Here is a 21219-nt window from a genome sequence, read left to right as displayed (position 1 = left end):
TCAGGATTGTAGGCTTCTTTTGGCGTTCTCCAGATGTAAACCTGCTTCGATGTTGGTAATAACGAAAACTTGCTTCGTCAGACCATATGGCATGTTTCCACTGATCAGCCATCTAGGATTTACTCTTCTTTGCGTTGGTTGTCCTCACTAATGGTTTCCTATAGCACCTCGTCCATGAAAATTCGCTTTAGGGAGTTCTCAGCGGACAGTGTCGATAGATGCGGGGTCTCTAAGATGACTATTGAGCATTGCAGTCACTTTAGCCGCCGTAGCTTTGTGTTGTTTTGCTATAATTCGTGTTGGCGTACGATGATCTCTGTCAGTTTTTATTTGCGCCCACTATTACGTTTAGGCGATGATATCTTTCCATGTTTCGTGTAGGATAACATGACTGTTGAAACAGTTGCTCTTGAAACATTCAATACGTCGGCTGTCTTGGTTACTGATGCTCCAGCTAATCGAGCCCCCACAATCTGCCCTCTTTCGAACTGTGTTAGATCTTTCATTGCACGTCACTATGGCCTCTGGATGTAAATACGAATTGTGCGCTATCCATAAGCAACCTGCCCTCATGCCTAGTCCGTACTGAAGACGCACAGTCCAGTGCGACATGTGTCTTACCTGCGTTGTTGACTGTCAAACATAACCATCCCATTACTACCACTGTTCACATTATTTTGCCTATCCCCTGTATGTCGCTCATAATTTTGGGCTCATAAAATACTGCGTCACTATCATGCACATCTACAAACTGTATCTAGCATTCTTGAAACGAGCAAACACCAGTTTTTCTAACAAGCGCACCTTGTCCTCCCTTTAACAACCGTAGTTTTCTTTTATGCACTACGCGTCCATATTGCTACTGACTTATTCGACATATGTTCATAATCGTTTTTTTACTATGTTGCTGATGATCATCCACGTACGTGATTATATTTACTACCTGCTCCTTGAACAATGATTGTTATTTACTTCATCTCACTAAAGACGGCATTCATGACTTTTTGTCTGACAAGGATGATGAACTATGTGGCTCGACACCTGTTTCAGCATCAGTTGCACTTGTGAAACATGTATCGTCATCATTGTACTCTTGTGTGCCCCTGGTAGCTGAGTGGTTGCCGGCACGGTAGCTCAACCAGTTCCGTTTCAGCCGCGCTCGCAAGTGGCCGCTGTTAACTGTTGCGCTGCACTTCAGTGTTTACATCGCTGTACTTGTGCTTCGCCGAGTGCCGTCCGTCCGTTAATATCCGTGTTCTTTCCTGTTCCTTGAGATCTGATCGCTCTTTCTGGTCTTGCTGCTGTTACTTGGAATTTCGGTTGTTTAACCGAAATTGCTTCGCTGGATTAACCATGGCTACAAACCTCAGGAAGAATACTCTGATATTTGCTTTTGACAAGGAATCCCGTCCTGTTCAGCCGACATCCCTGGAAATAGATGACTGAATCACACAGGTAATTGGTCTAAATTCTGAAACCGTTCATACCTGGCAACTGGATCAGGAACAATACTGTGTTTTTGTCAAGTTAATCAGTGCTTCGACTGTTGATGAAGTGTTACGAAATTGGGGCTATGAAGTAGATTTTGTGCATAGAACTGGTTATAAAAGTAAGGTTTCCATCTATAGAGCGGACATTCATTACAAAACCGTTCGTGTCTTGAATCTTCCCATTGAAACTGAAAATGATAAGATTAAGGAAGCTCTTTCAAACTACGGAGACGTTAAATCAATTGCAAATGAAAGGTGGTCGCCTCGCTTTAAACTGCAGTGTTTTAACGGGGTCCGCTGTGTAGAGATGGACGTTAAGACGAATATTCCGTCTCACATAACTGTTTGTGGGTATAAGGCACAAATTGTTTATACAGGTCAGGAAGCTACATGTCATATATGTAACGAAACCGGCCACTTCAGACAGGAATGTCCGCGGCGAACTGTTGTTCTTAAAAGTAATTTGATACAGCGTCAGAAGCTTACCTTAAATGATCTGTTACCAAAGAATAGCCCGGAACAACTGGTTGAGGATGTTAACGCAGCGGGTCAAGCTGATGTTTCCCTTCACGATAACAGTCAATTTACCCCGTTAACAACAAAAGGAAACCCTGCTGCCACTACTCGTGAAACTGAAACGCAACCGAATAAACGACCTCTGGAGATAACTGATAGTTGTTCAGAGGACGAGCTGTCTTGTCCCACTCCCTCACTTCGCAAGCAAAAACATTGCGATGAGAAGGCAGAGGAACCTGAAGGCAAAATGCGATTGGAAACTAATGAACAGAAAGATAATACACATATGGTACCAGAAAATGAAGGGGGTTTAAGCAGCATTAATTTGCAAGAAACAACAGGTGTAGTAGCCGATTGCAAAGATCAGAATCTATCTGTTAATAAACAAATTCAGGGAGAGGTTGCAAAACTGCAGTCTCCATTTGTTTCCCTCGATCAGAAAGTGAGTGAAATTAATAAAGATCGAGGAAGTGGTGGCCAAACTGAAATCACGGTCAACACCTCAGGGCAGGCGCCGGCAACCGAAATTGCTAAAGCGTCTGCTGCTGCTCCAGATAAGCCGCGAAGTAAACTACCGACGCAACCAAATGAGAATGTAGCTCGTAACCAAGGGAAGGGAAAATCCGGTAGGGGCGACCCAAGCCCAAAGAATGTTCAGTTTGAAACGGTCGTACACGAATCACTGGAGGAAAAATCAGAAAGTTGACCAGGAAATCAGTCTGCTTGCGGTACAAGAGAAAACATCAGAAGTAGAATAAAACGGGAGAGTAACTAAGAAACTGATTGAAGTGTTATTCCATGTTCAGCTTTCCGAGAAAACTGTTACAGCTTAACTGAACCCTGAACCACAGTAAACTAAATTAGTTCAACAAAACAACTACACAGTGACAGCACAATGACGCAATCTTATTCTGTCACCACTATAAACATAAATAAAATCACGACCGGTTTGAAATTATCGGCCCTTAAGGAATTTTTGTACGAATCCGCGACTGATATTTCCCTGTTACAAGAAGTTCTAATTTCGGATTTGGTAATTCCCGGTTTTGTCAGTTACATAAATGTGTCTCCCGAAACAAGTGTTGGAACAGCTATTTTGGTAAGGGAAGGGATTACAGTAAGCGAGGTGGAACGACTGGAATCCGGAAGGGGAATAGGACTAAATATCTATGATGTGACTATCATCAACTTGTACGCCCCTTCAGGAAGTTCTCATCGAGCTGACAGGGCACGTTTCTTCAAAGATGACTTGATATACTTGTTAAGGAAATCGCCAAGACAGTTATTACTTGGAGGTGATTTTAATTGTGTTTTAAATCGAAAAAATCAGTTACCTAATTTTAATTTCTCAAGTGAACTAAAACAATTAGTTACTGGTTTAGCATTAAAGGATATATGGGAAATCAAATACCCCTCCATTGTTGAGTTCACCTATGTCACGGCAACATCACGTAGCAGGATTGATAGACTATATATTTCTAAAAATCTTGTAACTTCCGTGACAAAAGTAGAAACCATTCCTACGTACTTCTCAGACCATTCAAGTGTCTTAGCTTGCATAAATCTAACAAGACAGCCGGTTCGCCGATTCAAGAATCAGTGGAATTTGAACATTTCCTTGTTAGTAAATCAAGATTTAGAAGATCTGATTAAAGAAACATGGGCAATATGCCTGCGAGCCCGTAGTAGATATGCCACTGCTATTGACTGGTGGGTTAAAATGGCAAAGCCAAAGTTGAGGAAAGTTCTTATTCAATACAGTGCCCAGAGCGCAAGGGAAATGAAATGCACTATAGAGTATTACTATTCCGTTTTGAGAGATCTATATGATCAAGTCTCAGTAGGTTCCTCACTTCGGATAGCAGACATCAAAAAAGTCAAAGCCAAGTTACTTAATATCAAGAGAAGTCAAATGGAAGGGTTGAAAATAAAATCGAAGGCAAATTCGGTGTCAGCAGATGAAACTACTTCCCTATATCATTTAGTGAAGCATACGAAAAACGGGAGAAGGACTTTTATTGAAGAAATTCGAACAAAACTCGGTACGATTCTCAGAACCCAGCAGGATATCATGGACGAGATTAATCGCTATTATTGCGAGCTATATTCTGTACATGAAAGTAGTAATGCTTCCTTGGAAGAATTCCTTGACATCCTAACCCCACAGCTGACAGAAGATGACAATGAAAATTTTCTCGAGGTTGTCAGCGAAGAAGACGTGTATGAGACTCTGTGCGCCTCACCACCAAAGAAATCCCCAGGACCGGATGGTCTGCCAGCAGAGTTTTACATCCGTTACTGGCCAATAGTAGGTGCGAATATCACGGACATTGTAAATGAGGTTATTCAGGGTAAAATGATTCCGGCTGAGTTTAAGGAGAGTAAAATTGTTCTGGTGCCAAAAAATAATGGAAACAAAGATTTAAATAATTTTTCGTCCAATTTCACTGCTGAATTCTGATTATAAATTAATAGCTAGAATAATAAGAGAATTTCATGCCTTACAGATAAAATTATTAGTCGACATCAGAACTGTGCGCAAGGCAGAACCATTTTTCAAAATCTAGGGGAATTCAGGGATATCATTGCAATAACTTCCGTAACAAACATAAAGTGTGCTTTATTGTTTTTAGATTTTTGTAAGGCGTTCGATGTAGTAAACCATGAGTATCTTCTACAGACATTGAAGAAAATAGGTTTCAACGATAGGGTTGTACAGTTGATTAAGAACATAGCAACTGGAATAAATGCTAAAATAGCGGTGAATTGTCAACAATCCAGGCCGATGCAAATACAACGAGGTGTTCCTCAAGGAAGTCCTCTGTCCATGTCGCTCTTCGCAATTTCACTGGAACCTTTCCTCCGACATGTCCATGCTACATTAAAAGGCTTAACATTATCAGGAAATAAAACAGTTATAAGAGCCTATGCTGACGATATAGGGGTCATTATAAGGAATAATGACGAGGTAACCACGCTAGCAACAGTGATTGATTCGTACTGTAGAGCATCTGGAGCCAATGCAAATGGAAAAAAAGTAAGATGTTAAATCTGAGAGGTTTTGATAATATCAACGTCGAGTGGGCAAAATTAGTCCGACAACATAAAACACTTGGGATCACCCTGACAGCATGCCCTATGAAAATGACGGCTTTAATTGGCAAGTTGCAGCAGATAAAGTGCAAGGAACCATTGTAGAGAATTTAACTCGATATATGAACCAAGTTCAAAGAACACAGTATATCAACTCATGCATCGTTGCTAAGGCTTATTATACTGCCCAGCTGTTTCCAATACCGAGAATGATAGCAAGGAGAATAATGACCAACATCACAAAATTTTTGTGGAGAGGTGAAGTGTTCAGAGTACCTGCTAAAGTAGCCACTTTAGATCCTAAAAATGGTGGACTAGGATTAACTGATATAACGGATAAAGCCTCTGCTCTTTTTATCAAAAGGCAAGTTAATTTAATAAGAGACTCGCGAGAAAGCATAACCAGCCAACTTTTCGAGATCATTAAACCTCCAAGCCTGCTTCCCCCGATTGACGTGCAGAATATCAACAGTCGCTTACAGCACGTGAGGATTTTCTATGTTGAGTTTAGTTATGTCAGTGTCGAACTCAGGCAGTCCCGACACTTAACATCGAGAGCCATAATGCGGCAACGAAAGAAAAGCGAAGGAAGAAACAAAATAGAACGACAGTTTCCAAACATTGAGTGGACTGAGATTTGGAAAAACATTAGTTATAAGGTGCTCACGTCTAATATAAAAACGTCATGGTACAAGACAGTTAACAACATAGTTAGCACCAATGAAAGACTGCACGCAATCGGACCCTGTGAAACAAATTTATGTCAACAATGCCATCTAGTTGACACAGTAATTCATAGATATACTTGCAGTGGTCACATGAATAGTTGGAAGTGGATCCGGGAGCAAATAGCTCTGATTACAAGAACATCCCCTGAGTATATATCGCTGTCATTGATACACAGGCCTGAAGCAAACCATTAAAGGTGCATTATTGGCTTATACTAGAAATTTGGAGATAGACAGTTTTTATAGAAATGTCCTTATCGATTGGTTAAAGTCATAAGATTCTATCTGATAAATGTAACATTCAATGGCTGGCACATTGCCCTGTTCATTTTTGCAGTGAAAGACTGATTATATAGATCTAACCACCTCAGATACATAGATTCAATTAATGTCCAGAAAGTGTAGTTGGAAGGCTAGTCAATTTTATTATATATCTCCTTTCCGCCATTCTCAAGTATTTCAGAAATTGTCTAATATGATTATTAAACTGCTTTATATTTAAAATTATCCCACCACCTTCCTGATATCCATCATAAAGAACTAATTATGCTTCTGTAAAGATTGCAGCTCATTATTCAAAGTGCAGATTTTACTTCTTCAGGTTGAAGTTTGAATGTCTTTAAACATTTTTTTTCTTGATGTTTAATTTAATTCTTTCTGATAATTTAGTCAGTAACGCAATCTTCTGTTGTCTTTCCTTAACATCAGCGTAATTGAAATGATCAAACCGTTTTGTTTAAATAACTTCATTTATGTATAACTTAGTATGTATTTGGAATGTGTAACATTGTTTTTTTTAATAAAGGTTTATGTAAAAAAAACGTGTTCGGTCAGAGGGTTAGCTGCCCTCTGCAACAAAAAAAAACTGAGTGAATCGATCAATAACGAACTTCAAAGGGCGTCAGGTGACGTCCGCCATGAACAATTGCAACGTACTGTAACGAACAAAATGAGATTAAAAAAAAAAAAAAGTGGTCAGCGTGACAGATCGTCCTACGGGCCCGTGTTCGATTCCCGGCTGGGTTGAAGATTTTCTCTGCTTAGGGACTAGGTGTTGTGTTGTCATTATCATCGTCATTTCATCCCCATCAACACGCAAGTCGCCGCAGTGGCGTCAACTCGAAAGATTTGGACCAGGCGAACGGTCTACCCGACTGGAGGCCCTCGCCACATGGCATTTCCATTTCCATTTTACTCCTCACGTATTAGCCATCGAGTAAGGTGCCTTATCACACCACGTCAATTTTGAGCCACATATATATGACTGATGTCTTAGTAATACGGTGCAGTTAAAAGAAGTGTGAACTTGCAGATTAATGTTGCATTGCAGTTAATGGGAAGATATTTGGGGTATTTATGACCATGGATACTCCCGGTTACCAAATGGTTTTGCATACATTTGGGGGTATAAGGGGTCATCGTACCCAAAGGAATTCTTGATTCGGGTATGTGTTATCGTATCCATAAATCTGTGGCCCGCCTCATTGATTAGTAATGTAGTCAGCGAAGCTACTGCTGGCATTATTGCTGATATTATTGTCATTACATCTACAAATACACTCACTACCAAAGGAAATGCTTGATGCTGGTTGAGGCATAAACTACCTCAAGTAGCGGGGTTGTTCTGTCTGGCCGACCTGCGTTCAAATGTTGGACAGTTGTTGTGGTGATGGCATCAACCATGAGCAATCAGACTGTGGTGACGGTGTGCCGACGGACGTGGGCTCTGGCATCCACAAGTAACAACCAGGTTACGGTGATGAAATGTCAGGCGATGGTATCAGCTATGACCAGCTGGGCACTGCAGCAGGAGGGTGCTGTGGCAGCTGCGACCAGATGGACGATGAGGCAGGAGGAGCAGGTGTAGACCAACTCGAGCACCTGGGCAAACACTGCACCTACTGCGATGAAGAGGCAGATAAAGGTGGCACCCTCTGCGGGCGTTGTGGTGGTTTCAGTTGTGAAGCAGGCATAGGCTGTGGTGGTGAAAAGCCTGGTGCTACAACAAGTAAACAAACACTTGCACATAAGTACCATATTAAACAAAACAATTATCACACGCACTGCTATTTGCTCATATACTCGGTGTTGGATAGCGCAAATGCTTGCACGTTGTCTGGAGTCCACAGGGGTCATGTACTCTCTTTCTCCAAAGTATGTAAGAATTCACCATTCGTATTTAGTCGTGATTGCTCCTCCTCTGGGATAGGATCATCTACAAAACTTTGTATCGTGTTAGAATATATATAAATAATATTTTAACACATGTTTAGGATGATGTACCAGCACTTGCTGAACAATGAATCACTAATCTATTTCGCATTACACTGCTGATGGTATTCTCAAGCAGTAACCACCTGTTTCGGACGTAATCAAATATATTTTTCGATTCCATTTGTTAGACTATCGTCATCGTCAGTCATTTCTAGAATTACAAAGAAAATACAGCTAATATCACTGTATCAAATGTAGCACCATACAGACGTGTTTGGGATGGACAAGTGTCCAGTTGACTTTAGGTGTCTCATCTATAATACATAACACAGCAAGTGTTGAAACCGAAAAACAATTGCTTTGTAGTTATTAGTACATCGGCGCTGACACTCGCCGCCTTCGATTCGTGGTGTGCCGAGTTCCCAACCGTCTTACATACAGACAGAACCCCTAATGACGAAAGCGCTTTAAAAACAACTGCGCTGTAAGTTTGTAGTTTATCTAGTGACTGCATGGGGAAGCTTTTATATAGAAGGCTCAAAATAAGACACGCAATTAAGAGAGGTTGTACAACTAGGTAAATGTATCTATACTAAAAAAATAATTTCAGTGAATGGGATGTGTACTAGATGGTTATTCAGAGACTTTTTTATTTGGATCCATTGAGAAACTATTGCCATTGCCAAGTCCTGTAACATAAAATCTTTATGAGAAAACATTTTCACATGTGATTAGATTGTATAGAAAATAGAGTTATGTGTATCATATAACTGCTGACTGTCTTCGGAGAATGACTTATTCTCACATACGTTTACAAGAGTGTTCACCAGCACGGTTTTAGGAAACAGCGATCGTGCGAGACACAGCTCGCCCTCTTTGTACATGATATACAACAGGCTCTAGGTTCTGGCTCCCAGGTTGATGCCATATTTCTAGACTTTCGAAAGGCATTCGACTCAGTTCCGCACTGTCGCTTGCTGAAAAAAGTGCGCGCTTACGGTCTATCCGATGGCATATGCGGTTGGATACGTTTTCTAACAGACAGAGAGCAGTATGTCGTTCTGAATGGATTGACTTCAACAGAAACAAGCGTAACTTCAGGTGTGCCCCAGGGCAGCGTAATAGGTCCGCTGCTTTTGACGATTTACATAAACGATCTGGTTGATGGTATTGACAGCGGCATTAGACTGTTTGCCGATGATGCTGTACCCTACAGGAAAGTAGTATCACACGTGAGTTGTGAAAAAATCAATGAGGATTTGCAGAAAATAAAAGCGTGGTGTAATGACTGGCAGTTATCTCTCAATATTAGCAGGTGCAACCTACTGCGTATAACAAGGCGAAAATCCTCATTAACGTACGAGTACAAAATAAGTGCCCCGTCTTTGGAAGCGATAACGTTCGTCAAGTATCTGGATGTAACTATTCGAAATGATCTCCAATGGAATGATCGGATTACACAAGTGACGGGCAAGGCGAACTTTAGATTGCGGTTTATTGGTAGAATCCTGAAGCGATGCAGTTCTTCAACAAAGGAAATAGCTTACAATACGTTAGTTCGTCCAACCTTAGAGTATTTTTCGTCTGTATGGGACCCTTACCAATTGGGTCTCATTCAAAAGATTGAAAAGGTCCAAAGATGAGCGGCAAGATTCGTGACTGGTATATTTAGCCATCGCGAGAGCGTTACAAATCTCATAGAAAGTTTGAAGTGGGGCACACTTGCAGATAGACGACCCGCTTAACGGAAGGGGCTGCTCACTAAATTCCGAAATCTGATCTTCGTCGAGCATGTAGAGCATGAGCATATATTATTACCACCAACTTTCAAATCGCGCAATGATCACCATTCAGAGATAAGGGAAATTAGAGCTCATACTGGGCGTTCAGACAGTCGTTTTTCCCTCGTACGATCCGCGAGTGGAACAGAGGGGAAGGGGGGGGGGATTATGACTTTGGCGGGAATTGTGCCCTCCGCCACACACGGATTGGTAGCTAGCGGAGTATATATGTAGATGTAGATATCATTGGTTGCTCAGCTACAGAATGAGTAACAGTACATGATTACGAGACAGTTTATACAGCTAGATGAGAACATCTGTAGTAGACTCCCTTAAAATAATATGCTAAATTAGACAAAGCTGTTACCGTACGCTTATGTTATCAAATCTAAGAAAATGCCATTGATTTTGCAGATGTATGGTATCATAACAGCTTTCTCTGAGGTTCTGCAACATATAAGGAGCGCTCAAATGAAAAGGTACGAAATGTCGTAATAACCAGAATGGTTGAAATTTGCGTATGCCGCTTTGGGTTAACCTAGTGAGAGATCTGGGGACGCAAATCTAATGTTCAGCGTGGTTGGGTCGCCTCCTCTCCTAAAAAATTAGAAGCTGTGCCCTCAGCAGGCAAAGTGATGCTCACCGTCATCTTCGAATTACTCGAGCACAGAAAAATCATTAACAGTTATGTGTACTGCGAGTCACTCCATAGCCTACGCAAGTCCATCAGGAGCAGACGGCCGGGTCTGCTCGGTCAGAGAGTGATTCCGTTCCACGGTAACACATGTCCATACGTCTCCAAAGTCACACAAAGTGTGATGGCCAAGTTCAGTTGGGAGCAGCCCGGTCCTCACCCTGCGACTTCCATGTGTTTCGCTCGCGAAGAGAACATCTCAAAAGGAAGCGCTTCTACTCTGACGACGAAATGGAGGACACAGTGGGGGACTGACTCCTGTCATAGCCACAGGAATTCTGGGAACTGAGAATCCTTTGGCTCGTGAAACAGTACGATAGTTGTGATTACTTTTGAATAAAGTCTTTATTTATGCCCACAGTGTTGTTTCGTGCTTCTGCTTTTGAACACCCCTCATAATACCTTTACGAGAAAATAATCATATGATTACACATGTAATGAGTAAAAAAGTGTGTGGTGCATAACTATTTTTTCACCCATCCTACTCATCATCATCATCCTCCTCCTCACTCAACGGTAAGTGTACTAAACTCTCGAATAGTGGTGAACTGTCACTTATTTCACACCAGTGTTTGTATTTATAGATCATGTTCGGTGCAAAACATTCCCTTTTCACGTAGTTAGTCATGGAAGTACACACAGAATTCAGGCTTTTATACCCCTGAAAGAATCAAAAGAGCACGAATCTTTAGAGAAGAAAATTAGAAAAGAACACGAATTAATTCAATCTTTGCAGCAAAAATTAGATCACTTAATTGAACATTTTAAAGTGGAATTGCATAAATTATTTACGATCAGTCAAAATTGTTTTAATTTTAAAGGTAGACGTTTAGTATACATAAATGAACCTGTAAATGACTATGTTGCAGTTACAAAAAAAGTATCTGAAATCTGCCCTCAGTAAATACTATAGCAAAAAAGAGCTAGAGAAACTTTTCGTGAGCAAAACTGAATATACAAGCATTCTCACGCAATTTAATAATTATTATAGCAATAAAGAGCTAGAGAACCTTTTCGCTGATTATTACACGAAGCATGATCTAGCTTCGAATATCAATCAAGCAGAAACAACCCTGAAAAAAATAAATGATAAAGAAACGGCTGGATTCATGTTCATGACAGGCGAAGAACAGTCAATTTATACTTTCAAGTACCAATTTGTACGGAAAAAAATTATTGTCATTGCAGAGAATACAAAAGGAGAGCTGAAATTCGAGGATTTTGATATCGCAGTAGCCGTAGGTGATAAAGTATGTGAAATTAATTACAGTTATCAGTCAATAGTAGTGAATAAGCCAAATTTTCTAACTGTCAAATTGAAAAATTCTCTTAAAACTGTGCCAGTAAATCCGAATTAATTTTATTTAGTGAAATAAACTAATAATGGGTGAAAAAATAATGCAAGAAATTCACAGCTACAATGAACCTGCAAAAATTTTCTACAAAAGATGCACTTACAAGAGTCGGCGGCAATTGTGCAGAATCTAAGAGCAAGAAGAGCAAGTTTGTAAAAAAGGTGGTCGACAGTGAATATTGGTGAAGAAATTGTTAATGAACTACACAAACCTGTGAGGAAAAATTTCCCAAGAAGACCAGTAAAGACCTTTTGCATAGACGACTTGTGGCAAGCAGATTTGGTTGAAATGGGTTCTAGGAACCTAAAGAACCTATCCAAAATAAATAAAAATACGCGGTATTTGTTGACTGTGATAGAGGTTTTTTCAAAATTTGCTTAGGCGATTCCTGTTGAAGATAAATCTGGTGAAAACGTTACTAGCGCTTTCAAACATAAATTGGCAGAAAGAAAGCCGAAAAATTTGCAGACAGATAACGGTAAAGAATTCTACAACAAACATTTTAGAGAGGCTATGAAGCTTGAAAACATAAATCACTACTCTACTTTTTCAGATATTAAGGCGTCAGTCGTCGAACGGATTAACAGAACAGTCAAGGAAAAATGTGGAAACAGTTTGCACTTCAAGGTAATTAGAGGTGGGTCGACCTACTGCCAAAGTTGATACACAGTCACAACTGTACATAGCTCAGTAGGTATGAGCCCTGTAAATGTAATGGATTCGCTACGGCTAAAAGCTGTGGAACTCAGAGGCGGATCTCCCAAGTACGTGTCAGGTGATAAAGTGCGAAAGAGCAAAATGAAGGGTTTGTGCGAGAAAGGTTATACAGCAAATTGGTCTACTGAATTATTTGAAGTCCTTAATGTCAGCTACACAAATCCGCGTACATATAAGCTGAAGGATAAGAGTGGTAACGAAATTAAAGGATGCTTCTATGAGCAGGAATTACGGAAGACGAAATACCCAGATGTTTATCTCGTGGAAAAGTGTTGAAAAATAAAGGTGATAAAGTTTATGTGAAGTGACTAGGTTTTGTAGCTCACACAGTAGCTGGGTGAATAAAAGCAGTGTAATTTTAATGGATCTTGATCCATTAAAATCTGATAAAGATTTTAATTTTATCTCTATATTTGCGTGAATTCGCTTTCCGAGTCATATCTGTAGTTATAAAGCCAAAATCCTCGTGCCAAATTCTCTAAAATCGTTCCACTTCAAATCTCCACCCACAAATTCGTCGTGGATGTGCTTTAAATTTGTGTCATCTTGCCCAAAAATGTTCAGAAAATTAAGGTTATCTCTCACCAACTGCTTGGGAATTTTTGAGTATGTTTGTGGTAAATAGCAACAGTCAGTGTTCTTACGTCGTCCTCTGGTAAAGTATTCTTTGACTATATCTTGATTTTCAAGAATGAAGTCTTCAAAAACAACAACGGAGTTATCTTTACTTTCATGTAGTGGAATAATTTCATCAGTGTTGCTGATAAAAGTAGTATTTTTTCTTTGTGTGTATCTTCACTCTTTTTGCATGCTTTTATAAATTCTTGACATTTCGGCTGATCTAAACTTCAAAAGTAAACATACAGGTGGTTAATTTTTTTACAGTTCAACCATGATGTCGCTAAGATATAATTATCAATCATTAACGTTGTTTTCCCACAGCCCTTTGAGCCTATTCTGTCGAATAGAATTAGGTAAAGTTCACCATGTTTCTTTTTCTGTTTCTTTTCACGAATTCTGATTTTTGTCTCCCAATCTGTTGCCACTTACATTACTATAAATGAACAGAATTTGTGAACTCAGCGGAAATACGTCAACTTTAGGAAAAAGACTTAACGTGCCAATACGAAACTCTTTTACGAAAGTAGGGTTGGTTGGTTTTTACACGAGATTCTTGACGGCAAATGTTCCAACTGAAAACAATATGCTACATTATGACAAAAATGACGTCATCACCACATTGACTATTCCTATAGGCCAGTACAGTCTAGAAGATTTAGAAAACTAAATTCAACATCAGCACTCGTTCATTGCCAACACTTTAACTATAAAATCAAACATATATAGAGTGGAAATTGAGAGCACAAACAACAAACTACTTTTTGATAAAGAAAATAGTATTGGCTTGTCGTTAGATTGTAAGAATCAGATTGTTGAGCCAGGCATCAAAACCGCAGCAGCAGAATTGCTAAAAATTATTCTGTTCGAAAAAGTTAAAGTGCATGTTCGTCAAGAATTCTGGATATTTTCATAGCGAAACAAACACTACCGCATCACTGAAACCAAAAATGGAGCAACTAGCTGGCCACTTATTGTTTGCTTGCCCTATTGTATATGAGGCAAAATTTTCATTATTTTTTTCAATTCACGATAAAGTACAAAATCTGAAAGTCATTATCACCGATGAAAACGACCATGTGATAGATTTCGGTGGTGCAAATGTTACTGTGCTTTTGGAAATATTGTGATAAAAAATCTTCTTCTGCATTGATAATAAAGAATGAATAAAATATAAAGTTATCAATGGCAGCCTTTTCCTGAAAACGAAAAAACCGAAAATAATTTACATTCAGCAAATAAAAATGTGGAAATAGACGTAAAAGTTGGCGATGGTTGGTTTGAAAATAATGCTTACTTGTACGTGACATTTAATGCTACACATGCAAATGGCAGAGACTATGCAGTATATGAAGGAAAAAGGAATGTGAAATTGGTTGACAATTTTCCAAGTCAGTTGTGAAGTGCAATAATTGTTAAAAAAAAGAGGGCCATATAATCTAAAGACTAGAAAATCCTGGCATTTCCTCAACAGTTTTATATCATCTAACGTCATCTCTTACTGATGACATAAAATATGAAGGCAATTTCATTAACAACGGAAACTTACAAAAGAAAGAAGACGAAGTGTTATATCCACTTAAAATGCTGGGTGCCTTTTTTAAAGTCAACCAAGAAATAATGTGGGAAGGCGATTCAACGTTCAAATTTGTTGGCAGCGCAAATTCGAGTGATGCATTGTATAGATGGTTTCCAAAAAATGGTATGACGCTGACAATCAAGGTAGTCGTCCATCTGACGGTAAATTTGCAATTACAGATATGTGCCAATATTTGTGCCATTTTAAGAGAGCCTAAAATTGCAATTTCGTTTTTTGATATTCAAGCACAAGAAATAGCAGGAATCACTAGTAAAAGAAATTTTGAAGTAGACACAAACTACTACAATACTATGGAATTTGATATGCCTTATTTTGTTTTTGTAATGTTTCAGACCAATAGAAAAGGCAACCAATACCCTGCTTAATCATTGAATGATCTTGTTAATCTGCAAAATATTTATCTCAAGAATGGCCGAAACGAAATATTTCCTGAAGAACTGTAGAACATTGAACCACCTATCACATATTGGAAAGCATCCAGTGTTTTTACATATTTCAAAAGAGCAACTGAAGTAAAAGATGCCACAAAAATTAATGCATATAGTTTCATTAATGCATACCCAACTTACGTTATCAATATGAACAGGTGAAAAATGTTGTTACTGCACAAAAAACTGCTATGAAACTGTCGGCGACTTTTAATACGCCTATTCCTCATCACACTTTGGCGTACATAATTATATATGGCAGGAGAAATTTAACATACGATGTTAAGCATGATATAATTAGGGAGAATTTTTAAATGATTTTAACGGAATTTTTTCCATTAAAAAGTGACTGAAAAGCGATTGCAAAAACGCAGTTTCAAAAAAGTGGGTGCAAAAAAGTCGTTGCAGAAGCATGGTCGCCAAGAAGGGCTTGCCAAAAAGTAGCCGCCAAAAAGCGTGTGTGTGTGTGTGTGTGTGTGTGTGTGTGTGTGTGTGTGAGAGAGAGAGAGAGAGAGAGAGAGAGAGAGAGAGAGAGAGAGAGAGAGATTGGTTAGGGTTGTCTGAGGGAAGAGACCAAACAGCGAGGTCATCGGTCTCATTGGAGTAGGGAAGGATGGGGAAGGAAGTCGTCCGTGCCCTTTCAAAGGAACCATCCCAGCATTTGCCTAGAGCGATTTAGGGAAATCACGGAAAACCTAAATCAGGATGCCTGGACGTGGGATTGAACCGCCAAAAAGTGCCTGCCAAAAAGATGTTGCAATTTTTCAAAAATCGCTAACATTTGGGCAAACAAGTCGCTGTCAAAAAAGTTGCCAACATTGGGCCAAAAAGTTAAAGGCTTTCTTAAGTGAAAATGATCAGGAAATTATTTCCGATGTTTTTCACTTGTTAATTTTTTCTGATATTTTCCATTTGCTCTTTTTTTCTGATGTTTTTCTCTTGATAATTTTTTCTGATGTTTTTCTCTTACTAATTTTTTCTGATGTTTTTCACTTGTTAGTTTTTTCTGACGTTTTCACTTGTTACTGTTCCGATGTTTTTCATTTGCTAATTTTTTTCTGGTGTTTTCCATTTGCAGATTTTTTCTGACGTTTTTCTCTTGCTAATTTTTTATGATTTTTTCACTTGTTAATTTTTTCTGATGTTCTTCATTGTTAATTTCTTCTGATGTTTTTCACATGCTAATTTTTCCTGATATTTTTCAGTTGTTAGTTTTTTCTGATGTTTTTCATTTGCTAATTTTGAACAGAAAATTATGTGGAAGCATTAAGCGAAAACTAAGAGGAAAATTTTCATTTTGCTTTCACATGTGTCCCAGACCTACGATACCACTAGCCACGTAGATGTCGAACAGAGGCGGTGGTCAGATTAGTGTGATTGGCATGTGTAGTTTCCTAGTGATCATTGCGAAGAGAACCTCAAGAATCGGTTATTTTCAGTACCTCGGAACATGGTCCTTGCCATTTGTGGGGAGGTTTGCGTGCCTCAGTGATGGACTACAGGTATCTGCACAGTAGGTCCAACCATGAGGGAGAGGCCAGACAAACGTGTGGCTTCTGAAGAGGGGCAGCAGCCTTTTCAGTAGTTGCAGGGGCAACGTCATTGACTGGTCTGGCCTGGCACTGATCTGGCCCTTCGGTTAATGAACCGAAACGGTCTTACTGTGCTGGTACTATGAACAGCTGAAAGCAAGGGGAACCTACAGCCATAATTTTTGCCCAGGGCATGCAGCTTTACTGTACTGTTAAATGATGATGGCGTCCTCTTGGGTGAAATATTCTGGATGTAAAATAGTCCCCCATTCGGATCTCCGGGCGTGGACTACTCAGGACGAAGTCGTTATCAGGAGAAAGAAAACTGGCGTTGTAAGAATCGGAGGGTGGGATGTCAGATCCGTTAATCTGTCAGGTAGGTTAGAAAATTTACAAAGGGAAATGGACAGGTTAAAGTTAGATATAGTTGGAATTAGTGAAGTTCGGTGGCAAGAGGAACAAGACTTCTGGTCAGGTGAATGCAGGCTTATAAACACAAAATCAAATAGGGATAATGCACGATTAGGTTTAATAATGAATAAAAAAATAGGAGCGTCGATAAGCTACTTCGAATAGCATAGTGAATCCATTATTGTAGAGAAGGTAGTCACGAAGCACACGCCTACCACAGAGTACAAGTTTATATGCCAACTAGCTCCTCAGATAAAGAACAGATTGAGGAAATGCATGATGCTACAAAATAAATTATTAAAATAATGAAGGCAGACGAAAATATAATAGTCATGGGGCACTGGAATTCGACAGTAGGAAAAGGAAGAGAAGGAAACATAGTAGGTGAACATGGAATGGGGTTAAGGAATGAAAGAGGAAGCTGTCTGGTAGAATTTTGTACAGAGCATAAATTAATCATAGCTAACACTTTATTTGAGGATCGTGAATGAAGGTTGTATACATGGAAGAGGACTGGAGATACTGAAAGGTTTCAGATAGATTATATAATGGTAAGACAGAGATTTAGGAACCAGGTTTTAAATTTCAAGACATTTCCAGGGGCATATGTGGACCCTGACCACAATTTATTGGTTATGAACTGCAGATTAAAACTAAAGAAACTGCAAAAAGGTGGAAATTTAAGGAGATTGGACCTGGATAAACTGAAAGAACCAGCGTTTGTACAGAGTTTCAGACAGAGATTAGAGAACGAATGACAAGAATGGCGAAAAGAAATACAGCAGAAGAAGAATGGATAGCTTTGAGAGACGAAAAGTGAAGGCAGCAGAGGATCAAGTAGGTAAAAAGACGAGGGCTAGTAGAAATTCTCAGGTAACAGAAGAGATATTGTATTTATCTGATGAAAGGAGAAAATATAAAACCGCAGTAACTGAATCAGGCAAAAAGGAATACAAACGTCTTAAAAATGAGATCGACAGAAAGTACAAAATGGCTAAGCAGGGATGATTAAAGGACAAATGTAAGAATGTATGGGGGTAAGATAGATGATGCGTACAGGAAAATTAAACAGACCTTTGGAGAAAAGAGAACCACCTATATGAATATCAATAGCTAAATGTAAAACCATTTCTAAGCAAAGAAGGAAAAGCAGAAAGGTGGAAGCAGTAATTACAGGGTGGTCCATCTGAAGTTTCGGATGAGAGTATCTCGAAAACTATACATCGGGTAAAAATAGTGGGTAAGACAAGTTCACAAGCTCAAAGGAGGACATCAATTAAATCTTAAATGGAAACATCCATTTTTTATCGCTGATTCGGATTCTCCACAAAAGAGTAATCAAGTTTTGTCTGAAACATCTTTTTAAACCATTGACAGATGGCACTGAATTCGAGAAAAGTTAAAATTGGGGATTTATTTAGAATGATCCGCGAAGGACGCATCAAATCGATACAGAATGTGCACCAATTCTTTCATTACTCCAAATTAAGCTATTTTTTTTTTTTACAAAATATATTCTACCCGGCACAGTTTTTGATGGAGGGAGGCGGAATGGTATTAAAATCTGGTTAGGGAACTCGTCACAACTGCTTAACTCACCCAACTGTGGTGTTACCGTGGCCAAACTGCGAACTATGGCTCATTATAAAGGTCGGTGCAACGCGATCAGACGGGCTCCTGTATGAACTGATGCCCTTCCCCCACCTCCTCATGTTCCTCCAACATCTCTGCATCCTTTACGTTGTCCGCAGGCTTGATCCCCCCCACCCTCTGGTTTCCTCCTTCCTCTCCACCCCCCGCCCATTGCCGCGCCTCTATCACTGTGTCCCTCCCTCTCTCCACCTCCACACCCTCCATCTCCTTCATCAGGGCAATTTCCAACAACTCCCCCTCCCGGATGACGAACTTTGCCGTAACATCTACCCTTCCTTCCAACTATAACCTGGCCTTGTTCCTCCCCCCCCTCTCCCTAGGGCCCCCTTTTTCCTCTTCCCTCCTTCTCCCAGAGCGGGTTTTTCCTCCATTCACCCCCCCCCTCCCCTGAGACCCTGCACCTCATACTTGCCTCTTTCCTTCCCACATCCCTCCCTCCCTGGCCCTCCTCAGCGCGCCCCCCGCTTTTCTCCCCCATCTCTTCCCCTCCCTCCCTTCTTCTGGTCTCCCTCATCTCCTAGTGCCTGGCAGATCCTCTGTTTTGATCATCGTCAGTGTGCCACATTAGTGTTGTGTTTAGTGCCGTTTCTCCTGTGTGTCAAGAGGTGTGATTTTCATTGTGTACTGCCTTGAGGATCGCCGTCAGTGTTTGTTATGTGCTACGCCATCCGTCGATACCTTTTATGCTCCAGTCATACTGTGCCTTATGTTCTTTTAATTGTCGCAGGGTGTGGCTTTTGTGTGTGCTACTTTTAAACAGTTTTTTATCTCCATTTTACAGTCACCCCGTTTTTTGTCTATTGCCTTCCATGATGTTCCCCCCTTTTTTATATCTATGTTCACCATATTCTCCCCTTTGTTATTTTTAAATGTCTTCTATTGTTTTTTCTACGTCTTTCGGCTGAAGAGCAGCGCATATGCTGCTGCCAGCCCACCCTGATGGGGAATTGAAATACAATAAAAAAAAAAGTGATCAGACGTCACTTCACTTTCAGAGTGTGAACCGTAAACATCAACTGACGAAAGTAAATTATTATTTAGCGAAACACGGCTCACCATCATCCTACAGAGATTGTTGATATTATGTTAATTTTAGGTAAATACCATAACAATTACGCTGCAGCTGCGCCATTGTATGCGGATCGTTTCCCAAACAGACGAAATTCACGCAAAAACATTATTCGAATTTGCACTCAACGAGCTAGAAATGGATACATGCACTGACCACCTCGTCATCGTGAATACAATGAAAATGACGCTCGTACCCTTACCGTTCTCGTCTGTGTTCAACTGGATCCCGAAATTAGTAGTCGTGTGATTCAGAGTCAAACTGGAATACCGAAAACAACTGTTTTGAGGATTTTGAGGGCACATAAATATCATGCCTATAATATCACACTCACACAGGCATTAACGGCGAAATATATGCAAATACGCATGCATGTCTGCCAATGGGCCTAGGACATGATAAGAGGTGACAATGATTTTTTAGATGCGTTACGTTCACGGATGAAGCAACATTCAAAAACAATGGCGAATGAAATCGTCATGATTGTCATTATTGGTCCCCAGTCAATCTTCACTGGCACAGACCCTGTTGACAATCAACAAAAATGGTCGTTAATGGTCTGATGTGGAATTTTAAACGGTTACTTGATAGGACCGTATTTTTTTGACCGAAATGATACTGGGGAATCTTATTTAAAACTTCTCCGCGGTGATTTTTTGGAGCTAATGGAAGATATTGATTTAGAAACTAGGCAACGAATGTGGTTCCAACAGGACGGAGCAGCTCCCCATTATGCTAAAAATGTGCGGAACGTTTTAAATTCACGGTACCCTGGACGGCGGATAGGAAGCGGCGGACCAATTCAGTGGCCTCCACGTTCATCAGACTTAACATCTGATTTTTTTATTGTGAGGTTATTTAAAAAATATTGTTTATCGAAGACAGCCCACAACCAGGAACGATATGGAGCAACGCATTCGAAGAGCATGTGCAACCATACCACGGGATGTGCTGCTCAAAACTGTGGACAATTTTCGCAAACGATTGACTTTATGCATTGAAGCAAATGGGAATAGTTTTGAACAATTTCTTCGTGGCCAATTTCATTAATTAAGCACCCCAGATTGTGAGAGGTAAGGGGACACTAATGAAGCACCCCATGGGAACGTAACATTAAAAGTAGAATACAGTACATTTTGTACAAAAATAGCTTAATTTGGCGTAATGAAAGAATTGGCGCACATTTTTTACCGATTTGATGCGTCTTTCTCGGATAATTCTAAATAAATCAGAGTTCTTCCCCAATTTTACTTTTTTCTCGATTTCAGCGCCATCTCTAAACGGTTTAAAAAATGTTTCAGACAAAACTTGATTACTTTT

General features: G+C 39.8%; 1 protein-coding gene across 1 annotated transcript in view; it reads left to right on the top strand.

Annotated features, from left to right (window-relative positions):
• The first annotated feature begins 7591 nt into the window (after positions 1-7591).
• The window catches only part of LOC124623044 (acetylcholinesterase-like), a 60277-nt gene continuing 46649 nt past the window's right edge, over positions 7592-21219 (top strand). The window contains exon 1 of the mRNA XM_047148836.1: positions 7592-7981. Coding sequence (XP_047004792.1) covers positions 7592-7981 — 390 coding nt within the window. The remainder of the gene's footprint in view (positions 7982-21219) is intronic.

Source organism: Schistocerca americana, chromosome 7 (genome assembly GCF_021461395.2).
Source record: "Schistocerca americana isolate TAMUIC-IGC-003095 chromosome 7, iqSchAmer2.1, whole genome shotgun sequence".
NCBI lineage: Eukaryota > Metazoa > Arthropoda > Insecta > Orthoptera > Acrididae > Schistocerca > Schistocerca americana.
This window is presented reverse-complemented; position numbering and strand designations above follow the sequence as displayed.